Here is a 20,029-nt window from a genome sequence, read left to right as displayed (position 1 = left end):
TTTTAGTCTAGGATTTAGCTGTCACACAGATGGCCTTAACTTAATAATTAATAATAACTTACAGTAATAAGTCCGTGAAGGTTCTCAGTCATCCAGGTCATCGTAGTCAAAGGAGCTTGCAAAGAAAAGCGTCTGGACTTCTTTAAGTTGCTTGAAGACGTTTCACCTCTCATCCGAGAAGCTTCTTCAGTTCTAAGGTCAAATGGTGGAGAGTCCCAGATATAAACCTAGTGGGAGTTTTCCCCCACAGAGGGACAAAAGGACCCCCTGATGATCCTCTAATCGCCTGAGCCAAGGTGTGAAACTGGGTGTGGGTCCCAATCAGCCAGAGTTTCGGGTGTGTTCATTGTGAAACCTGGCCCCACCTTATCATGTGAATTCCTGAGATCAGATGGCCCAGGATGTGAGTGGGCGTTAAGGTGTCTGGGAAGGGAACTCAAAACTGGATTATAGATGGCAGAGAGTTGGTGTCATAAACCACCGCCTCTGTTCAAAGATGTTCGCTCACAGTGGACATAAATGGCTTATTTCACTTCATCTGTCCTCTCTGTCCAAAATGTGAACACTGGCATCCTCGAAAGAGTGTCCTTTATCCTTAAGATGCAGATGGACTGCTGAGTCTTGTCCTGTGGAGGTGGCTCTTCTGTGTTGTGCCATGCGCTTGTGAAGTGGCTGTTTGGTCTCTCCAATGTAGAGGTCTGAGCATTCCTCGCTGCACTGTACAGCATACACCACATTGTTAAGTTTGTGTTTTGGCGTTTTGTCTTTCGGGTGAACCAGTTTCTGTCTGAGCGTGTTGCTGGGTCTGAAATTCACCGGGATGTCATGCTTGGAGAAAACTCTCCTGAGTTTTTCTGATACACCGGCTACATAGGGGATGACAATGTTGTTGCGTCTGTCCTTCTTATCCTCCCTCGCTGGTGTCTGGTCTTCTTTTCTGTGCCTCTTTGCTGACTTTAAGAACGCCCATTTAGGATAGCCGCACGTTTTGAGTGCTTCCTTTACATGTGTGTGTTCCTTCTTTTTCCCTTCAGGCTTAGAGGGAACATGTTCTGCCCGGTGGTGTAGGGTCCTGATTACTCCAAGTTTGTGTTCCAGAGGGTGATGGGAGTCAAACAGGAGGTACTGGTCTGTGTGTGTGGGCTTCCGGTAAACTTCGATGTTAAGTTTGCCGTTCTCTTCAATGTGCACAGCGCAGTCCAGGAAAGGCAAACAGTTGTCCTTTGTGTCTTCCCTGGTGAACTTGATGTTTTTATCCACAGTGTTAATGTGCGCAGTGAAGGATTCCACTTCTTGTGTCTTGATTTTGACCCAGGTGTCGTCCACATATCTGTACCAGTGGCTGGGTACTCTTCCTTTGAAAGAGCCAAGAGCCTTCCTTTCCACTTCCTCCATGTAAAGGTTGGCTACAATAGGTGACACGGGGGAGCCCATGGCACAGCCATGTTTTTGTCTGTAAAAGCCTTCGTTGTACTTGAAATATGTAGTGGTGAGGCAGAGGTCTAACAGTGTGCAGATCTGATCGGGTGTGAAGTTGGTCCTGTCCTCCAAGGAGCTGTCTTCTTGTAGTCGTTTTCTGACAGTCTCCACGGCCTCCGTGGTGGGTATGCAAGTGAAGAGAGAGACTACATCAAAGGACACCATGGTTTCATCTGGATCCAGGGTAAGTTTCTGGACCTTGTCGATGAAGTCGGTGGAGTTCTTGATGTGGTGTGGGGTGTTCCCCACGAGAGGAGCAAGGATGGTAGCAAGGTGTTTAGCAATGTTATAAGTGGCTGAGTTTATGCTACTGACTATGGGTCTGAGTGGGACAGCTTCCTTGTGGATTTTAGGAAGTCCGTAAATGCAGGGTATGGCATCCCCTGGGTAAAGGCAAATTACTGTAATAACTTACAGTAATTTGTGAGGGCCATGGCCACCTCAGTCACTGGAAGGTTACTGAACCCCGTTACACATATTATGTATATACTTCATTTTGTTTGATCATTGTATTTGAAATAAGCTTGAATCAGGTTGGTACAGTTGTTGGTAGGTTAGGACATCTTAGTTGCACTGCACAGCAGCATGTTATAGTCAGAAGCCAGTTTTGAATGTTTTTCACTTGTCGATAATCTTTCTCACTGTAGAATGATGGACTTCATGTGTGAAGAAAGCACGTTAGTGTTAAGGATGCAAATCTGGTACTTTAATACAATTCAGAGGTCATACAGATCAAATCAAATTATAAACTTAAATAAATTAATGAGTAAAATTATGCATAATTTCTACATTCCAGAAACATCATTTTCATTACTCCTACCTGAAAGGCTGAAAAGAGATTTGATTTTTCTGAGTCTTTCTCCAGACAAACTACATTCAAAGCAGCTCAGTTAAACATGTGACATGGCTACATATTATTATATGTTCATCTAAAACCTGACAGTGCTGACAGTGAGAGCAGAGACATGTGACACTGTTAGTGGTTATTTTGTGGTACAGACAAAAACCTAACAGAAGAGAAACCTGCAGACACAATGACTTTGATGTTTTCATTAATGGCATCAGAAGCACACAAAGTAAAGTGCTTAAGATTAGAGCTTTTCAATCTCAATTGGATTTCAATTTCAACTTATTTCTCCTGTAATTTATATTCCAATAAAGTGAGCGTAATCCACTGATGGATCAAGAAGCTGCAGTGTCTTTGCTGTGATGGTAAACGTTTATCATTGGAGAAAAAAATCACCATATTAACAAACGTTTCTTTATTGAGCACACAGTGGCTCGATGGTGGAGTAGAGGTCAGCTGTGTGGTTTTCACTGAAGTGCAGTCTGCTGTAGTGATGATCATCCTGCCCTGCTGACTGAGCTGAGATGTTTTCATAAATGAGATCAAGGGTCATCTGATGAGACGAGACAGTGATCATAAATTCATGTTAAAGAGAAGACCCTTGGGCCCCCACCCCAGCAGGCCCTGGACACAGCCAGGGGGACCAGGCCACACCAAGCAGCAGCTGGCGGGTGGGGCACCAGCCACCAGCAGGGAGCATGGTAGGGTGAAATAGGCCCCCACACCTGGGGCAGCATGAGATGTTCTGAGAAAGGTGGAGTCTAAGACACAACCTGACACACACACATACATTCATATTGCTGCAATGTCTCTGAAATTCTGTAAAGTTTATGGATTGGAAGTCCTGTTGTACAAAAACAAATAAAGTTTAAACATGACTGGTCTTAGAGATAACACAATAATGTTCACCTAATACACAAGAAGACAGTGATAGGGAGAAGTATTAAACCCAGCAGAGCTGCAGAAACTCCTGCAGCTGCTCGTATCCGTGTTCCTGTAGTACTTTGGACAGTGAGAGTCTTTGGGGCAGAGCTGATATCTTTGTTGGTTTTCACAGCACACGAGTAGCTTCCTGCATCCTCCCTGCTGACTGGGTCTAGGATCAGATGTTTGGTTTGGTTCTCTCTCGGGGTCAGAGGTCGACTGTTCAAGTACCAAATGTAGTTTGTGTTGTCAGTCAGAGGACAGCTGGTGCTGCAGGTCAGTGTGACTCTCTGACCCTCTGTCACCACTGCAGAAGGACTCATCTTCACTCTCAGCTCTGAAAAACACTCAGACTGGTCAGTAACTGTAACGGTTTCTCATTAAAGAGACAACAGGATTTGGTGCTTTGGATTTTCACTAACTTCTGAAGAGTGCAAGAAGCATTAAAAACTCTTTGTAGCTTTTTGACTAAATAAAACATCATCATCACCTGAGGAAAATTCCTGCATCTTTTTCTTGTCAATTCAGTTGAAAGCATTGCAGAGGATATTGTGTTGACAGCTGTTTTTACATATATAATGACAAACCATAATTACCTGTGACAATCAGAGTAACTCCAAGAAAATCAGACTCTATCACTTCTTCAGCTTCTGTTGTGATGGTGAACCTGTATTCTCCTGAGTCATCTCTCTTCAACTTCTTTAATCTGAGGATGTGTTGGTTCTTCATGCTGTCATCATACTCCACATGATCTGCATCCTCAGTCAGCTGTTCAGCTTCCTCCTCAGCATTTCCCTTAAATTTATACCAACATTTAGACTGTATCTGCTCGTAGTCAGGATGTGAGTATTTACTGGAGATGTTCACTGAAGATCCTTCCAGAGCACAGATTCTGCTGTGGACATAATTCAAACTCCAGCAGGAATCACTGAAACCTGAAATATGGATGAAACAGAAATATAACATACATAAACAGAAATAATAATTATTTCTGTTTATGTATGCTCTTGTATCACATATGTAAATGATTTCCCTTGATCATAAATTTTTAATCAATTGCTATGCAAATATTTTATCAGAACCTATAAGATATACAGTAAATTATTGATTCAAAAAAACTGTTTTCAGAAAAAAAACCCTCAGTGAATTATTACAAAATCATTACAAAATATATAAAATTATTGCAAAATAAGCACTGACAATTGCCAATAGCTATAACAGAGACTCACACCTCATACAATAATGAGTCAAAACAGCATAAAAATGCAAAAGAACAACACCTGTGACTGTTCCAACAAAATAAAACATTATCAGATCTTAAAAATGGTGTTTACCACATTATTATTGTAGCATTAAAATTTACAGTGTTTCTGTTATTGTGGTCAGATATTCTAACAACAACACAGAACAATCAACTGTACCATACCATAACTGTTCTATTTTGTAAGTTTACAGACAATAAGTAATAAGTTTACTCACAGACGTCAGCAGAGCGCACATCCTCAAGACCTTTTACAGCACAAGACAAACTGTCTGGCTGAGAGATGGAAACTAGAATCTGTTTTCCCTCCTGCACTGTAGGCTTTCTGTTTTCATACCACACAAAGGAAATCAGAGGCTCAGTCAGAAAACAGCTGCTGTTACAGGTCAGTCTGATGTGACCTCTGTGTTCAGCAGGAGTCCTCTGGACATGAATTTCTGTTGGGAGATGATGAACACATTTTCCACCAGTTCATCTCTGTCATGTCAAATAAATTAACAAATAAAAATGAAATTTCAAAGTGCAGTTTGTCCAGAACTTCACCTCTGGGATATGTGATGGAGCAGGACTCGTCCACTGATGTCTGCTGAGAAGAACACATTCTCCCTTTAGCATAGGTCACACTGAAGCAGGTCTCTGTGATGGAACCTGAGAAAAACCAACAACTTTCAGTAAATTCATTAGAGTCTGAAGAGTAAAGTGTTTGTGTTTAACATCTCATAACATGATGAGGAGGCGTCCATCATGACTCACCCACAGAGACTTCAGGGGCTCTGAGATGCTCGTAGCCTTTGACAGCACAGGAGTATGTGATCGCTTCCTCACTGCTGAGCAGCTCTTGGTACCAGGGAGACCAGTCCTCATAGAGAAACTCTCTGTTCTTGTACCAGATGTAGGCTGCAGGCTTTTCAGTCAGAGGACAGCTGCTGCTGCACATCAGTGTTACTGTCTGTCCCTCTGTGGCAGGAATCACCTTTACCTGCAGCTCTGAGAGGTCACATGACCAACATGAATACACTGATCATCCATAAACTCATTCATTTGTGATGCATTTGTAAAAAGCACTGTACCTGTAACATGGAGATGAATTCCACATTGTTGGCACTTTGATCTGTCAGCAGTTTTAATGCAGCAGTAAAAATTTCCATCACTCTCTGTCAGATTATTGATTGTTAGAGTGAAATTACTCTCTGCTGACATGCTGTACTTTACATGTGTTTCATCTGTAGTGAACAATATCTTGGAGATACTCAAGTATCCAGTGTACCAGCTATTTCTTGCAGTGGGATGTTGATGTGAGCAGGGCAGATTCACTGATGAACCTTTCAAGGCACAGATGCTGTTTGGTTTTCCCTGAACACCTTTAACACAACATGTGATTAGAAAACATGGTGAACATTTATGCTAACTTTCTTTTCTGTGCTAATCTGTGATGACAGCATGTTACTGTGAAGGATCACAATCTGGTGCTTTGATATACTTCAGATTTCAGAACAGCAGAACAAGTAACTGAGACTTTTCTCATTTCTTAAATAAACTTGTAACTCTCTGCGTCTTTTTTCTACATTCCTGACACATATTCCTTACAGTTATCATGAAGAGAAACAAATTATTCTTACCTGAGAGGCACAGAATGAAACCCAGAAACAAACATCCAGCTTCTGCCAATAACATGGCTGTTATTAAATTTAACTTCTAATGAGAAAAAGTTGGCTGTATGAATATTTTAAAGGCCTAGTTACTGCCGCTGTTTATTTTAAACTTGAAAAAATATCAGAAACCAGAATCAATCAAAAGCCATCTAAGAGGATAGACTGAATGCAGAGCTGATTTAAGTGTTTCTCCAAGCTGCATTCAGTTTTAATACCGTCGCTTCCTTGTTTATCAATCATTTCTTTCACTACAAAGAGACCTCTAGTGTAGAACTGATATACTGCAGCAGAAATTAAAAATCATATTGGATTCATGTTAATGTAATTCTCATTAACGTGACAGGTAAGACCTGAGTCTGGGAACCACCTCTGGTAGGCGGGGCTGTTTTTCCTCTTTATAATCACAGGAATCTGGGGCTGTGTGAATGCCTGGTCTAAGCAGTGCTATTTGGCCTTCTAAACTTTCTAAGACAGCTTGATTTAGGTTTTATACAGTGTTGGGGAGTAACAGAATACATGTACTGCTGTTACATATTTAAAATACAAAATATATGTGTGTTTTATTTTTAATTAACAATACTTTTATGATGTATAAGCAAAGTCCAACATCCTAAACTCTCACAGGAGCCATTTTATAGTGACTTCATTTCTGTTTAAATTGTTGAAATCATCACATCACACTGGCTTTAATACTAATCTTCATATCTACTTGTTATCCAGTTATTTAACAATGGATGCTCAACATCTTTAACAGCACAAGAGAAGCTTTCTGAAGAGTCTGAACAGTAAAGTATTAGTGTTTAGCATCTCATAATATGATGAGAACTTGAACTAAGCTTTTCAAAAGCTAAATGTGGCCTTGGAGAGGTACCTATTTCAATAGGAATTATCCTTAGTGGCAATGGACTCAGTAAACTTGGAGAACACATCAGTAAGAATCAATACATTTATATGACCATCAACAGAGGGTTCAAGGCATTAGAAATTAATTGCTAGAATCTGATTAGGCCTCCCAGCCATGAGGTGACCCATGGTTGTTTTAGGTCTGGAATAAACTGCCTTAGTCTGAACACAGTGTTGCTGACAATGATCTTCAACCTCTAAACACACCTGGACTATAACATCTCTTCTGTATCAAGTTTTCAATTCTGTCTATCCCCTGGTGACTATGCCCATTATGTAAGTCATGCAAAACCTCATTCCTGAAGCTCTGAATGAGCTAGGGAGGCAAAACTTGGGACAAAGCGGTGATAATAGCTAGCAAACCCTAAGAATGATCTTAACACAGCAACAGAGCAACATTCAAGGACTCCTCAATTCAAGGCAGGTGAAAAGCATCCTGCCTAGTCCTTGAATTCAACAGACGGTAATCCACACAAAGCCTCAGTTGCCATGGTAACACATTTTTACTGGTTGATCTACGTTCCTACCCTCACCTATGGTTACAAGCTTTTGCTAGTTCCAGGCATGTCCCACTGAGAGGATGCCCCAGGGCAGACCCAAGACATGCTGGAGAGATTATATCTCTCTGTTGGCCTCTGAAGCCTTGGTTTTCCCCTGGATAAGATGGAGGAGGTGGCTGGTGAGAGGGAGGTCTTGGTCTTTGCTTTGGCTGCTGCCCGTGGTACTAGTTTACTTTACTAGTTTACTATATTTATAATCCACATATACCATAATGGTTTCCTAAATGTTGCCAATACAAACAAAGTAGTAAACCTAAGTAAGTCACATTTTAAGCACAGTTTAAAAAAAATAAAATAAAAAAATAAAGCCTTAATGTCAATTCAAACAATGGCAGTGAGAAACAAAGTTTAAAATAGCACAGGGTGGGCCATTTATATGGATACAATGTAATAACATGGGAATGGTTGGTGATATTAAAGCCCTGTTTGTGGCACATTAGTATATGTGAGGGGGAAAACTCCTCAAGATGGGTGGTGACCATGGTGGCCATTTGGAAGTCGGCCATCTTGGATACAACTTTTGTTTTTTCAATAGGAAGAGGGTCATGTGACACATCAAACTTATTGGTAATGTCACAAGAAAAACAATGGTGTGCTTGGTTTCAATGTAACTTTATTCTTTCATGAGTTATTAAGTTTCTCTTTGTTCACAGCCATTGACATGTCGAACAGGTTAACACGTGAGCAGCGGATCGAAATTGTGTTGATATCTGGTGAACGCAGTAACCGGGTCATTGCAGCAGATTTCAATGCAAGACACCCTACGAGACCACCCATCTCCCATGCTACAGTTAGCAAACTGCTTGCTAAGTTTCGTGAAACTGGTTCAGTGTTGGATTTTCCAAAATGTGGACGCAAGAAAACTGTCACTAATGAAGAAACATCAGTGGCTGTCCTAGCTTCATTCAGCAAGAGCCCACAGCGTAGCACTCGCCGCATGTCACTGGAGAGTGGCATCAGTCGAACATTCCTTGACTGAGTGACATCCTATTTTAGATCTTTAGCCAAAGCAACCCAACTTTATTTATAAAGCACTTTAAAAACAGCAACCACTGACCAAAGTGAATGATATGGAAATAAAAATAAAATTTTAATAAATTTAAATAAATAAAAACAAATAAAGGGCAGCACGGTGGCACGGTGGTTAGCACTGTTGCCGCACAGCAAGAAGGTCCTGAGTTCAATTCCAACATTTCTGTGTGGAGTTTGCATGTTCTCCCCGTGTTTGCGTGGGTTCCCTCCGGGTACTCCGGCTTCCTCCCACCGTCCAAAGACATGCAGCTTGTGGGGATAGGTTAATTGGATAATCCAAATTGTCACTAGGTATGAATGTGAGTGCGAATGGTTGTCTGTCCCTGTGTGTTGGCCCTGCGATAGACTGGCGACCTGTCCAGGGTGTACCCTGCCTCTCGCCCTATGACAGCTGGGATAGGCTCCAGCGCCCCCTGCGACCCTGAAAAGGATAAGCAGAAGCGGATGGATGGATGGATGGAAAACAAATAAATATAAAAGAAACAAAATTAAAATTAGAACACAAAATAAGAGCCTCAATACAATATACAATTAAACATGAGCATTTTTTAAAAAAAACTTTTAACAAATAAAGTTACTTTATAACCTTAGAAAGGTTTTATATATGTTGACAATACCCACTACACTTGTAAGGTTCATAGTTTGTTTAAGTTATACTTTTCTATGCTTTTTGTCAATTTTCAACAAATGACTCATTAAGTTAATTCAGGTTTTTGAGCTATCGTGTTTACAGGCAGAATGACACTCAATCAAAAACAAACCTGATGTGATATTCAGTTTCATGATGAGGTGAAACTGAATATCAAAAGATAACTACAGCAGCTTGAGTGGTGTGGAGGGAAGAACTCACCGCTGCAGGGTCAAGGAAAGATGTTTGTGTGAACATTTTTCAATTTTAAAATAAGCTTTTCAGCTTCTACAAACATCTGGGAACCCAAATGCTGCAGTCTCACATGCATGATGCAGAATTTCAAAACACACAAAATATTTTTACAGCATCACAGGTCTAGAGACTTCAGCTGGCTCAGTTTAACTGTCACACTCCTAATACAAGTACATGATACATGATTTGGAATTGTCTTTTAGCCAAAGTCTGAATGTCAACAAACGTTTGCTGCTGTCTTGTGACAAAAGGGTTAACTGCAGGTAGCTCTGCATGTTGGATTTGGCATTTTTAAACCAGATGCAAGCTCGATGGGGATTTGTGTCTCTAGCTGGAAGTGAACCAGCAAACTTTCACTTTTCTCTCTTTAAAGAACTGTCTGTTTCCATTATCTAGTAATCACTGTGTGCAGATTGAGTCCCCAGCTGTCTCAGGGGGTGCTGCTGGAAGAGGTGAGCGATGCAGTGTAGTGTATGAAAAGAGGGAGGTCCTCCAGTATGTGGAAAAATATTAGTGGAGAACTGAAAGCACAAGAAAATCACAACTGAATGAGTCAGTTTAACCAAAGTTCCTTTCACTATTACTCTGAAATTGAGTGCAAAGCAGTATATATGGAAAACTAACACAGGAAACACCTGACGTGTTAAAGCCTCTTTAAAGATGTTTTACAGCATCTGGTCACCTTATCCTGCTGCTCAAGTTTACTTTTAACACATTAACCAGTGAAAAGGTTGTACAGCTTATCCTTTTGTGGACTGAGTAAAGAGGAAATGTATACTGTCTAAGACAGTGTCAAGTGACCATCGAGAAAAGAGTTGCATTCCTTCTCTTTTCTTTTTCTCTTGTTCCTCATTCTCACTCCAGCACTTACAGGAACACTCCTATGACTGATTTGTTTTTTTGCAGAAGAAGTAGGCAAGGAATTACTTAGCATTCTTTTATTCATCTGTTTTACCTGACTTAATCCTGTAATACAATGGTATGTTAATAAAATGTATGAATAACATTTGAAATTGGTCTTGTTTTAAATAATCCCAGTCAGGCTACACTCCTATATTTTATTAAGAAGTGTGGCCATCAAAAAAACATTGGAGCACAGGTTTAATTTAACTCAACTTTTATAAAGACAGAAGTAGACACAAAAGTGAAAAACCATGGACATTAATTGTAATGATAATGTGCATGTCAAATTACCTATATTTTCAAAAGTAGTCATATTACAAACCAAAAAAATAACATAATGCACATGATTATGGCAAATACTGAAAACACATGAGAACCTTTGGATATTATAAAACATATTATGTGTAACTATAAAAGTAGACAAGAAATCATAGGGACCCCGGCTTATTAAAACATAAAATTCATAACTGTAGCCTAAATAAAAGCAAAAGTTGAAAAAAGAATTACTTACTAATACTATATTTTATTAAAATATCCAATTAACTGGGTATATGTCATCTGACGGCAGATGTTTCATGTTGGTTGAGAATTTATTTTCGTTATCTTGCTCCAGAATGCTTCCAGCAAGTCTTGAAACTTGACAGAATTACATCTGGGAACTGGGGAAGTCATTTATGAATCTCTAAATCCTGTGTGTCCAACTCCAGTCTTCGAGAGCTACTCTCCTGTAGCTTTTAGATGCATCCCTATTCCAATACAGTTGAATCAAATGATTGGATTACCTCTTCAGCATGCCATCAAGTTTGGTAAAGGCCTGGTAACAAGCCATTCATTTGATTCAGGTGTGTCAGAACAAGGACGCGTCTAAAAGCTGCAGGACAGTAGCTCTAGAGGACTGGAGTTGGACTTTCCCCCACCTGGAAGTTGTGTTTCTATGACCTCTTATCCTGTTGTCAACTCTGCAGTCTTGGAGTAACCAGTCTCTTTCTTCTGTAGTGTCTCTGCAATGCCTAAAAGTCTACAAGAGTAACTTGCTTGCATAACATAACCATAACCTGGCAAAACATCTCTGACTTGCAAACCTGCTAGTCAACAGTTTTGATTAAAACAGTAGATGATAGTTAAAAAGGTTAAATAAGACTCCCAGTTTGATACTAAAAAGTAATAACTCCTAAAATGGCACATTTTTGGGAAACAGTTCATTATATATTCAGTGGAAAATTCCAAGACTTAACTGAGATTTTGTAATGTGTGAAAGACTAGTGCTTTTAATTACACACTATACAAAAAGCACAGGTTTTGAGGCTTCCTCTTATTTGGTGTGAGGCAGAGCCTGAGAGCGAGCGTCTCAAGATCAAGAGCTGCTCAGCCTCCCTAGTCACTTAGTTTCAATTCCTATAAGTGTATCCATTAATGCTGTCAAGAGCACCCACAACACGTAAATACTCATCAAAAAAAAGGCCAACATCTCAACAAATTCACTCAAGTCCTGTACAGCCAGATGTGTTGTTATATTTTATCTTCTTTAGGTTGATGTGTTGTAAAGTTTCTAGGTGTCCAGAGCCTGTTCATTGAGCCTGAAAGTAAGAAAACTAGTGCATTAATTAAAATAATTCAATTAAAGTGTGATTTATATCCACAGAACATACTCACTCAGGAGCAGTCTTGTTTCTCAAGTCCACAACATCATAGGGGTGATGGTCCTGCTTTTGTGGTTGAAATGGCTGAATAGTGGAGTAGAGAGTCTCTGTTTTATTCTTGGACAAGCAGATTTCACTGTAGTCAGGTTCCTCCTCTGTCAGCGGAGGTGAGAAGCTTTCATACTTGAAATCAAAGTGTAAGTGATGCAAAACAGAACAAACATTTCAAATTAAGTGGTGAAAAAGAGGAGTGGTAGGATTAAATGTGGAAAAGACTGTCCCTATACAGAAGCAAGATTATTAAATGTATTTTCTTTACCGTGAAGTTCTCCATTGTTTCATTTCCTGACCTCTGTTTTCTGGTCAGTGAAACAGATGAATATAGAAACAGGTTAGTGTGTGAACTTGAGATTGAATCTGGTTGATGTGAGAGACAAAACATTGATGTTCACCTGATCCACCAGCAGACAGTGAGAAGTACTAAAAGCAGCAGAGCAGCAGAAACTCCTGCAGCTGCTGGTGTCCATGTTCCTGTGATACTTTGGACAGTGAGAGTCTTTGGAGCAGAGCTGATATCTTTGTTGGTTTTCACAGCACACGAGTAGCTTCCTGCATCCTCCCTGCTGACTGGGTCTAGGATCAGATATTTGTTCTGGTTCTCTCTAAGGGTCAGAGGTCGACTGTTCAAGTACCAAATGTAGTTTGTGTTGTCAGTCAGAGGACAGCTGGTGCTGCAGGTCAGTGTGACTCTCTGACCCTCTGTCACCACTGCAGAAGGACTCATCTTCACTCTCAGCTCTGAAAGAGAAACGTTGGTCAAAGAAATCTCTTTTATAGCAAATCTCCTCTGTGGCTTATGCATTAAATGTGAATTGTGAATAAGAACAAAATGATAAATGAAGTGGTTCTTATATAACACTTTTCTACTCTATTTTGAGCACTCAAAGTGCTTTACACAACTTGTGCATTCACCCATTCACACTTTTTTTCTACCATTTTTCAGTGCTTCATAACTAACATCCACATATATTCATACTCTGATGGATGCATTGGAGAGCAACATGGGTTTAGCATCTTGCCCAAGGATACTTGGCATGCAGACTGGAGCAGACTAGGATTGAACCACCAACCTTCCAGTTAGTTGGTGACCTGTTACAGCCACCCTGTAACATATGATACATTACACTGTATTATTTTTTTTTTAAACTAAAATGAAAACAAAATGCAGAAGCAGTGTGTTAAAAACTAGCAACATTTTATGATTATAGTATAGTAGCAGGTAGTAGCAGTAACATGTATAATAATTGTACAGAAATAAAGCTGACTACTTCATGGATTTCCCCTATCGCGAGTTAGTGCCTGCCTTTTGCTTAGTATTTTTTGGAATAAATAGTGGCCCAGGATACAGGAGGAACAATGCAGTTTTCGTCCTGGTCGCAGAACACTGGACCAGCTCTTTATCCTCTCCAGGATACTTGAGGGTGCATGGGAGTTTGCCCAACCAGTCAACATGTGTTTTGTGGACTTGGAGAAGAATCAGAGAATCTCATCTCTGATTTTTGCAGATGATGTGGTTCTGTTGGCCTCATCGGGTGAGGGCTCCAGCTTGCACTGGAACGGTTCGCAGCCGAGTGTGAAGCAGCGGGAATGAGGATCAGCACCTCCAAATCTGAGGCCATGGTTCTCAGCCGGAAAAGGGTGGAGTGCCCACTCCGGGTCGGGGATGAGTTCCTGCCCCAAGTGGAGGAGTTCAAGTATCTCGGGGTCTTGTTCGCGAGTGATGGGAGAAGGGAGCCGGAGATCGACAGACGGATTGGGGCTGCAGCTGCAGTAATGCAGACGCTGCACCGGTCCGTCGTGGTGAAGAGGGAGCTGAGTGTAAAAGCGAAGCTCTGAATTTACCGGTCGATCTACGTCCCTACCCTCACCTATGGCCACGAGCTGTGGGTAGTGACCGAAAGAACGAGATCGCGGATACAAGCGGCAGAAATGAGCTTCCTCCGAAGGGTGGCTGGCCTCTCCCTTAGAGATAGGGTGAGAAGTTCGGCCATCCGGGAGGGGCTCAGAGTAGAGCAGCTGCTGCTCCACATCGAAAGGAGCCAGCTGAGGTGGTTCGGGCATCTGACAAGGATGCCTCCTGGGCGCCTCCTGGGTGAGGTGTTCCAGGCATGTCCCACCGGGAGGAGGCCCCGGGGCAGACCCAGGACACGCTGGAGAGATTATATCTCTCGGCTGGCCTGGGAACGCCTTGGTATTCCCCCGGATAAGCTGGAGGAGGTGGCTGGGGAGAGGGAGGGAGGTCTGGGCCTCTTTGCTTAGGCTGCTGCCCCCGCGAACCGGCCCCGGATAAAGCGGATGAAGATGGATGGATGGATAGTGGCACAGATATGCCATGTGTTGTTGTTTATCTCAGGTTACATTTGAATGAACATTATGCATAAGTTTCTATGGTCTTACATCTGTCCACTTCTAGGTGCTACCAGCTAAATCTAAGCTTAATCACTCCAACTCTCCCACACTGTCAAACTGTGCCATCACTGGTCTTGTCCAGTCACCTTCTCCAGGCCAATCAGCATTCATGCTTCATACATTAAATTTCATTGCACATCGCCTCTGTCAGTGCGCCCCAGGGCAGCTGTGGCTACAATGTAGCTTGCCATCGCCTGTGTGTGAATGTGTGTGTGAATGGGTGAATGACTGAATGTAGTGTGAAGCGCTTTGGGGTCCTTAGGGACTAGAAAAGCGCTGGCCATGCAGGCCATTTACCATTTACCATATCTGTCATTCTCCTTTGCAAATGCCTTTGCATAACCCACCCCCCCTGCATCTCTAACACTCAAGCACCCAAGCTCCATTCGAGCCACCTTCTTCACCTCTACAATCAGAGTCTAGGCTCTGATACAGACTGAGCAGCATTATTCTGAAAATTTTCACAATTTGTACATGCAGTTTTTTGCAGGTTAGTGAACCTCTGCCCATTTTTACATGTAAGAAACTCTACATGTTCTTTTTATTTCTTATTACAGACCTGTTGCCAATGAAACTTAGCTGCAAAACTTCCTCCAATTTGCTTTACTCTTGCCCTGTCCCAACATTTTTGAGAAACATTTCTGGCATCAAATTCATAAGAAAAATATATTCTTATATGCTTGATTTGTTTTCTGTTTTATATTGTGTGATTTTTACAAATCACTGCATTCTGTTTTTATTTTGAATTAATTCAGATTTTATAATAAAGAATAATACAGCAGAAACATTTTTGCCTGGCTAAAATAGTTTCTTCTTTTTTCTTTCCTAACTGATCATACTAACATCAGAACATGCATGGGTGAAAAACATGAAGACACTATACAGGTGTCAATAGAGAATTGTATTTGTTCAGTCAGTATAAGCTTTTAATGATATAAGTTTATTTGTGATAGAATGCTGCATGATGATCTTTTCATTGCTCAGAACTGATTGTTCTTTATGAAACGTGTTCTGATATTTGTATCTGAATCTATCCACAGCGATAGTAAGAAGTTGAACAAGCAGTTCTGACCTTGTGCACACACACACACACACACACACACACACACACACACACACAATCACATATGCACATGCTCATGTCACTGAACGAATGTATTAATTCCCGTTGTATAAATAAAGAAAGCAGACGGTGACAGAGTGCAAGTCCGTGAGTGTCTCTTACGTGTAGGAGCGCTCTGTCACTTGTCCTCGCAAGTAAAGACAACTGCAGTGTTTGTGTTTTCTAACTCAAGTGTCTCAGCTGAAGAATTGCGGGGTGATTTTAAGAAATCCCCTGTCAACAGGAAATGCAGAGTTTCTACCTCAGGTAGTGTTTAGAAATAAAATTAAGTCAGCATTAACATAGCATAAACATTTTATGAGTGGGTGAGAAGGTGGTTAGCACTGTTGCCTCACACCTGGTTCAAATCCAGGCTTCAGTCTCTCTGCATGCTGGAGCTGTGTCTGTGTGCGCTCTCTCTGAGTACTCTATCTCACAAAGACATGGGTTTGGTCAACTGATGAAATTAAGCATAGGCATTATGTATTATGCCTTAATCAAGATATGTCAGAAGTACAATGTGTCTGTGAAGGTTCTCAGTCATCCAGGTCATCGTAGTCAAAGGAGCTTGCAAAGAAAAGCGTCTGGACTTCTTTAAGTTGCTTGAAGACGTTTCACCTCTCATCCGAGAAGCTTCTTCAGTTCTAAGGTCAAATGGTGGAGAGTCCCAGATATAAACCTAGTGGGAGTAACCCCCCACAGAGAGACAAAAGGACCCCCTGATGATCCTCTAATCGCCTGAGCCAAGGTGTGAAACTGGGTGTGGGTCCCAATCAGCCAGAGTTTCGGGTGTGTTCATTGTGAAACCTGGCCCCACCTTATCATGCGAATTCCTGAGGTCAGATGGCCCAGGAAGTGAGTGGGCGTTAAGGTGTCTGGGAAGGGATCTTGCATTTACGACACCAACTCTCTGCCATCTATAATCCAGTTTTGAGATCCCTTCCCAGACGTGAGTGGGCGTTAAGGCGTCTGGGAAGGGATCTCAAAACTGGATTATAGATGGCAGAGAGTTGGTGTCGTAAATGCGAGATCCCTTCCCAGACGCCTTTGACTCAGAAGTACAATATTTTCCTTTTTTGCACTTAAAACATCACTGTAGTATGGCTAGTGCATATATAGTGCAAGATTCACAAATACACAACAGTGGCAGTAAAGATTAGATGTTTATAGTTTTACTGCTGTTTACATTCACTGCCACTACCTTGGATGGGACCTTGAAACTTGAAAATGGATATGCAGAAGAAATGAATGGCTCGAGAAATCTGATGATTGCATCATGCATTTGGTTGGATCTGTGCGATGACTTACATTACATATGTAAGACACAGTTGAATGATGGCTCTTCATATTCTATTAAGAGCTAGTAGGTTTGAAAAATATAATATTTTTACTCTTGCTTACTGACAAACCATAATTACCTGTGACAGTCAGAGTAACTCCAGGAAAATCAAACTGTTTCACTTCTTCATTTTCTGTTGTGATGGTGAACCTGTATTCTGCTGAGTCATCTCTCTTCAGCTTCTTTAATCTGAGGATGTGTTGGTTCTTCATGCTGTCATCATACTCCACATGATCTGCATCCTCAGTCAGGTTCCTCCTGATGTCCTCCTCAGCATTTCTCTTGACTTTATACCAACATTTAGACTGTATCTGCTGGTAGTCAGGATGTGAGTATTTACTGGAGATGTTGACTGAAGATCCTTCCAGAGCACAGATTCTGCTGTGGACATAATTCAAACTCCAGCAGGAATCATCATTAACACCTGAAATATCGATAAGACACAGATATTTTAACTGAATTTGTCAAATCAGTTTATTTATATTATATATTTAAACATAACAGATGTTGTGGGTCGGCTAACAACTGACAACAAAGTACAACGCAACAACTAAAAAGTACTTTAAATTACTGTAATAATTAGTGATAAAAATACAAAATCAACTAAATAATTTATAAGAATAAAATAATAACATTAAAAATATATAAATCAGGAAAAGAAATATATTCAGGAAAATGAGAGACTGAGTTACTCTTGGCTGAGACTGAAAAAGCTGAGCAGAAGTCAGGAGATGAATACTGTTAGTATCATAGATGAGCAGATCTGAAGAGGGAGATGAGTCCAGAGTTTTGGATCTGCAGCTGAGAATTGTGATGTGATCACCAACATTTACAAAATAATTTATCACTCATTAATGATCAAGAAACTGACCTAGTTTCAGTCATTGTGGAAATGTACAGTTTATGAGGTTGGGGAAAACTGCAGTGAGCTGAGACTCAAGAAGTCACTTAGATGAATGACGAAACGTTTCTCCTACTGAAAATGCTATGTCCAGATGAACAGAATGAACCGTTTTGGATTTACTAGTGTGATGACTAATAGACTTAGTATTAATTGCAAGAAGGGGTGATAATATTTTGAGAAACAAAAGCTTTAGTTCTTTGAAAGTTGAGAGACAGTAAGTTTACTCACAGACGTCAGCAGAGCGCACATCCTCAAGACCTTTTACAGCACAAGACAAACTGTCTGGATGAGAGATGGAAAACTGAATCTGTTTTCCCTCCTGCACTGTAGGCTTTCTGGTCTCATACCACACAAAGGAAATCAGAGGCTCAGTCAGAAAACAGCTGCTGTTACAGGTCAGTCTGATGTGACCTCTGTGTTCAGCAGGCCTCTGGACATGAATTTCTGTTGGGAGATGATGAACACATTTTCCACCAGTTCATCTCTGTCATGTCAAATAAATTAAGAAATAAAAATGAAGTTTCAAAGTGCAGTTTGTCCAGAACTTCACCTCTGGGATATGTGATGGAGCAGGACTCGTCCACTGATGTCTGCTGAGAAGAACACATTCTCCCTTTAGCATAGGTCACACTGAAGCAGGTCTCTGTGATGGAACCTGAGAAAAACCAACAACTTTCCGTAAATTCATTAGAGTCTGAAGAGTAAAGTGTTTGTGTTTAACATCTCATAACATGATGAGGAGGTGTCCATCATGACTCACCCACAGAGACTTCAGGGGCTCTGAGATGCTCGTAGCCTTTGACAGCACAGGAGTATGTGACTGCTTCCTCACTGCTGAGCAGCTCTTGGTACCAGGGAGACCAGTCCTCATAGAGAAACTCTCTGTTCTTGTACCAGATGTAGGCTGCAGGCTTTTCAGTCAGAGGACAGCTGCTGCTGCACATCAGTGTTACTGTCTGTCCCTCTGTGGCAGGAATCACCTTTACCTGCAGCTCTGAGAGGTCACATGACCAACATGAATACACTGATCATTCATAAACTCATTCATTTATGATGCATTTGTAAAAAGAACTGTACCTGTAACTTGGAGATGAATTCCACTTTGTTGGCACTTTGATCTGTCAGCAGTTTTAATGCAGCAGTAAAAATTTGCATCTCTCTCTGTCAGATTATTGATTGTTAGAGTGAAATTACTCTCTGCTGACATGCTGTACTTTACATGTGTTTCCTCTACTGAGAACATTATCTTGGAGACAGTATCGTGTCCAGTGTACCAGCCATTTCTTGCAGTGGGATGTTGATGTGAGCAGGGCAGATTCACTGATGAACCTTTCAAGGCACAGATGCTGTTTGCTTTTCCCTGAACACCTTTAACACAACATGTGATTAGAAAACATGGTGAACATTTATGCTAACTTTCTTTTCTGTGCTAATCTGTGATGACAGCATGTTACTGTAAAGGATCACAATCTGGTGCTTTGATACACTTGACAGTTCAGAACTTCAAAACAAGAAAAAATCATGTTAACAGTAAATCTCTTAAGTGAGTTTTTTTTAGGAAATTCACTTTAATTTAACTTCTGAGAAAAACTTGTAACTTTCTGCATCTTTTTCTAGATTCCAGAAACATCATCACAGTCATCATGAGGAGGAGAAACAAATTATTCCTACCTGACAGACACAGAATGAAACCCAGAAACAAACATCCAGCTTCTGCCAACAACATGGCTGCTGTAGATTTTCTCTTCTAATCAAAAAGTTGATTATGTGAATATAATTTAGTCCTTGCTATGACTTCTGTTAATATCAAAATTTATAAAATATCAGAAATGTGAATAAATGTTCAAATTCATGAGCTGTCTAAGAGGAAAACATGAATACAGAGCTGATTTCAGCGTGTCTGCAGGACAAACACGTTTTAACACGACCAAAGTCACTTCCTCCTTTATGATAATTTTTTTTTCACAACAGAGCCCTCTAGTGAAGAATGCATGTTTGCAGCAGCTATTGGACTCTTACTTTTGAATTTATAGTGGGGTTTTTTGTGTATTGTCACACTTCTTGTCTTTGTTATTTTTAAAATTTACAAAGCATCCCAATTAAATATGCTACATGACCACATTTCATTACA

General features: G+C 40.8%; 2 protein-coding genes across 2 annotated transcripts; both read right to left on the bottom strand.

Annotated features, from left to right (window-relative positions):
* Nucleotides 1-2,348: 2,348 nt before the first annotated feature.
* LOC308395018 (uncharacterized protein) lies at nucleotides 2,349-6,185 on the bottom strand (the record flags this gene model as incomplete). The annotated part of the gene is made up of 6 exons (XM_080879673.1): nucleotides 2,349-3,587; nucleotides 3,847-4,185; nucleotides 4,730-4,948; nucleotides 5,055-5,159; nucleotides 5,265-5,498; nucleotides 6,131-6,185. 6 exons carry the CDS (start codon nucleotides 6,183-6,185, stop codon nucleotides 3,232-3,234), a joined length of 1,308 nt encoding a protein of 435 aa, XP_080735799.1. The 3' UTR covers nucleotides 2,349-3,231.
* Nucleotides 6,186-11,298: 5,113 nt separating this feature from the next.
* Nucleotides 11,299-19,219, bottom strand: LOC308395512 (uncharacterized protein). Its single transcript, XM_080880395.1, has 9 exons — nucleotides 18,976-19,219; nucleotides 18,659-18,892; nucleotides 18,449-18,553; nucleotides 18,127-18,342; nucleotides 17,074-17,418; nucleotides 12,537-12,882; nucleotides 12,404-12,443; nucleotides 12,098-12,267; nucleotides 11,299-12,021 (listed from the first exon to the last, which is right to left on the bottom strand). Exons 1-9 carry the CDS (start codon nucleotides 19,139-19,141, stop codon nucleotides 11,994-11,996), a joined length of 1,650 nt encoding a protein of 549 aa, XP_080736521.1. The 5' UTR covers nucleotides 19,142-19,219; the 3' UTR covers nucleotides 11,299-11,993.
* Between the last annotated feature and the right edge of the window lie 810 nt (nucleotides 19,220-20,029).

The sequence above is a fragment of the Rhamphochromis sp. 'chilingali' genome, assembly GCF_963969265.1.
Source record: "Rhamphochromis sp. 'chilingali' genome assembly, chromosome: 4".
Taxonomy (NCBI): Eukaryota; Metazoa; Chordata; class Actinopteri; order Cichliformes; family Cichlidae; genus Rhamphochromis; species Rhamphochromis sp. 'chilingali'.
This window is presented reverse-complemented; position numbering and strand designations above follow the sequence as displayed.

Coding starts and splice junctions, on each gene's coding strand:
- LOC308395512 (XM_080880395.1), bottom strand. CDS start 19,141: ATGTTCTCAGTAGAGGAAACACATGTAAAGTACAGCATGTCAGCAGAG. Junction 18,343..18,448: donor CTCCATCACATATCCCAGAG/GTGAAGTTCTGG, acceptor ATCTCCCAACAG/AAATTCATGTCCAGAGGCCT. Junction 12,444..12,536: donor ACTGTCTGCTGGTGGATCAG/GTGAACATCAAT, acceptor TTCACTGACCAG/AAAACAGAGGTCAGGAAATG.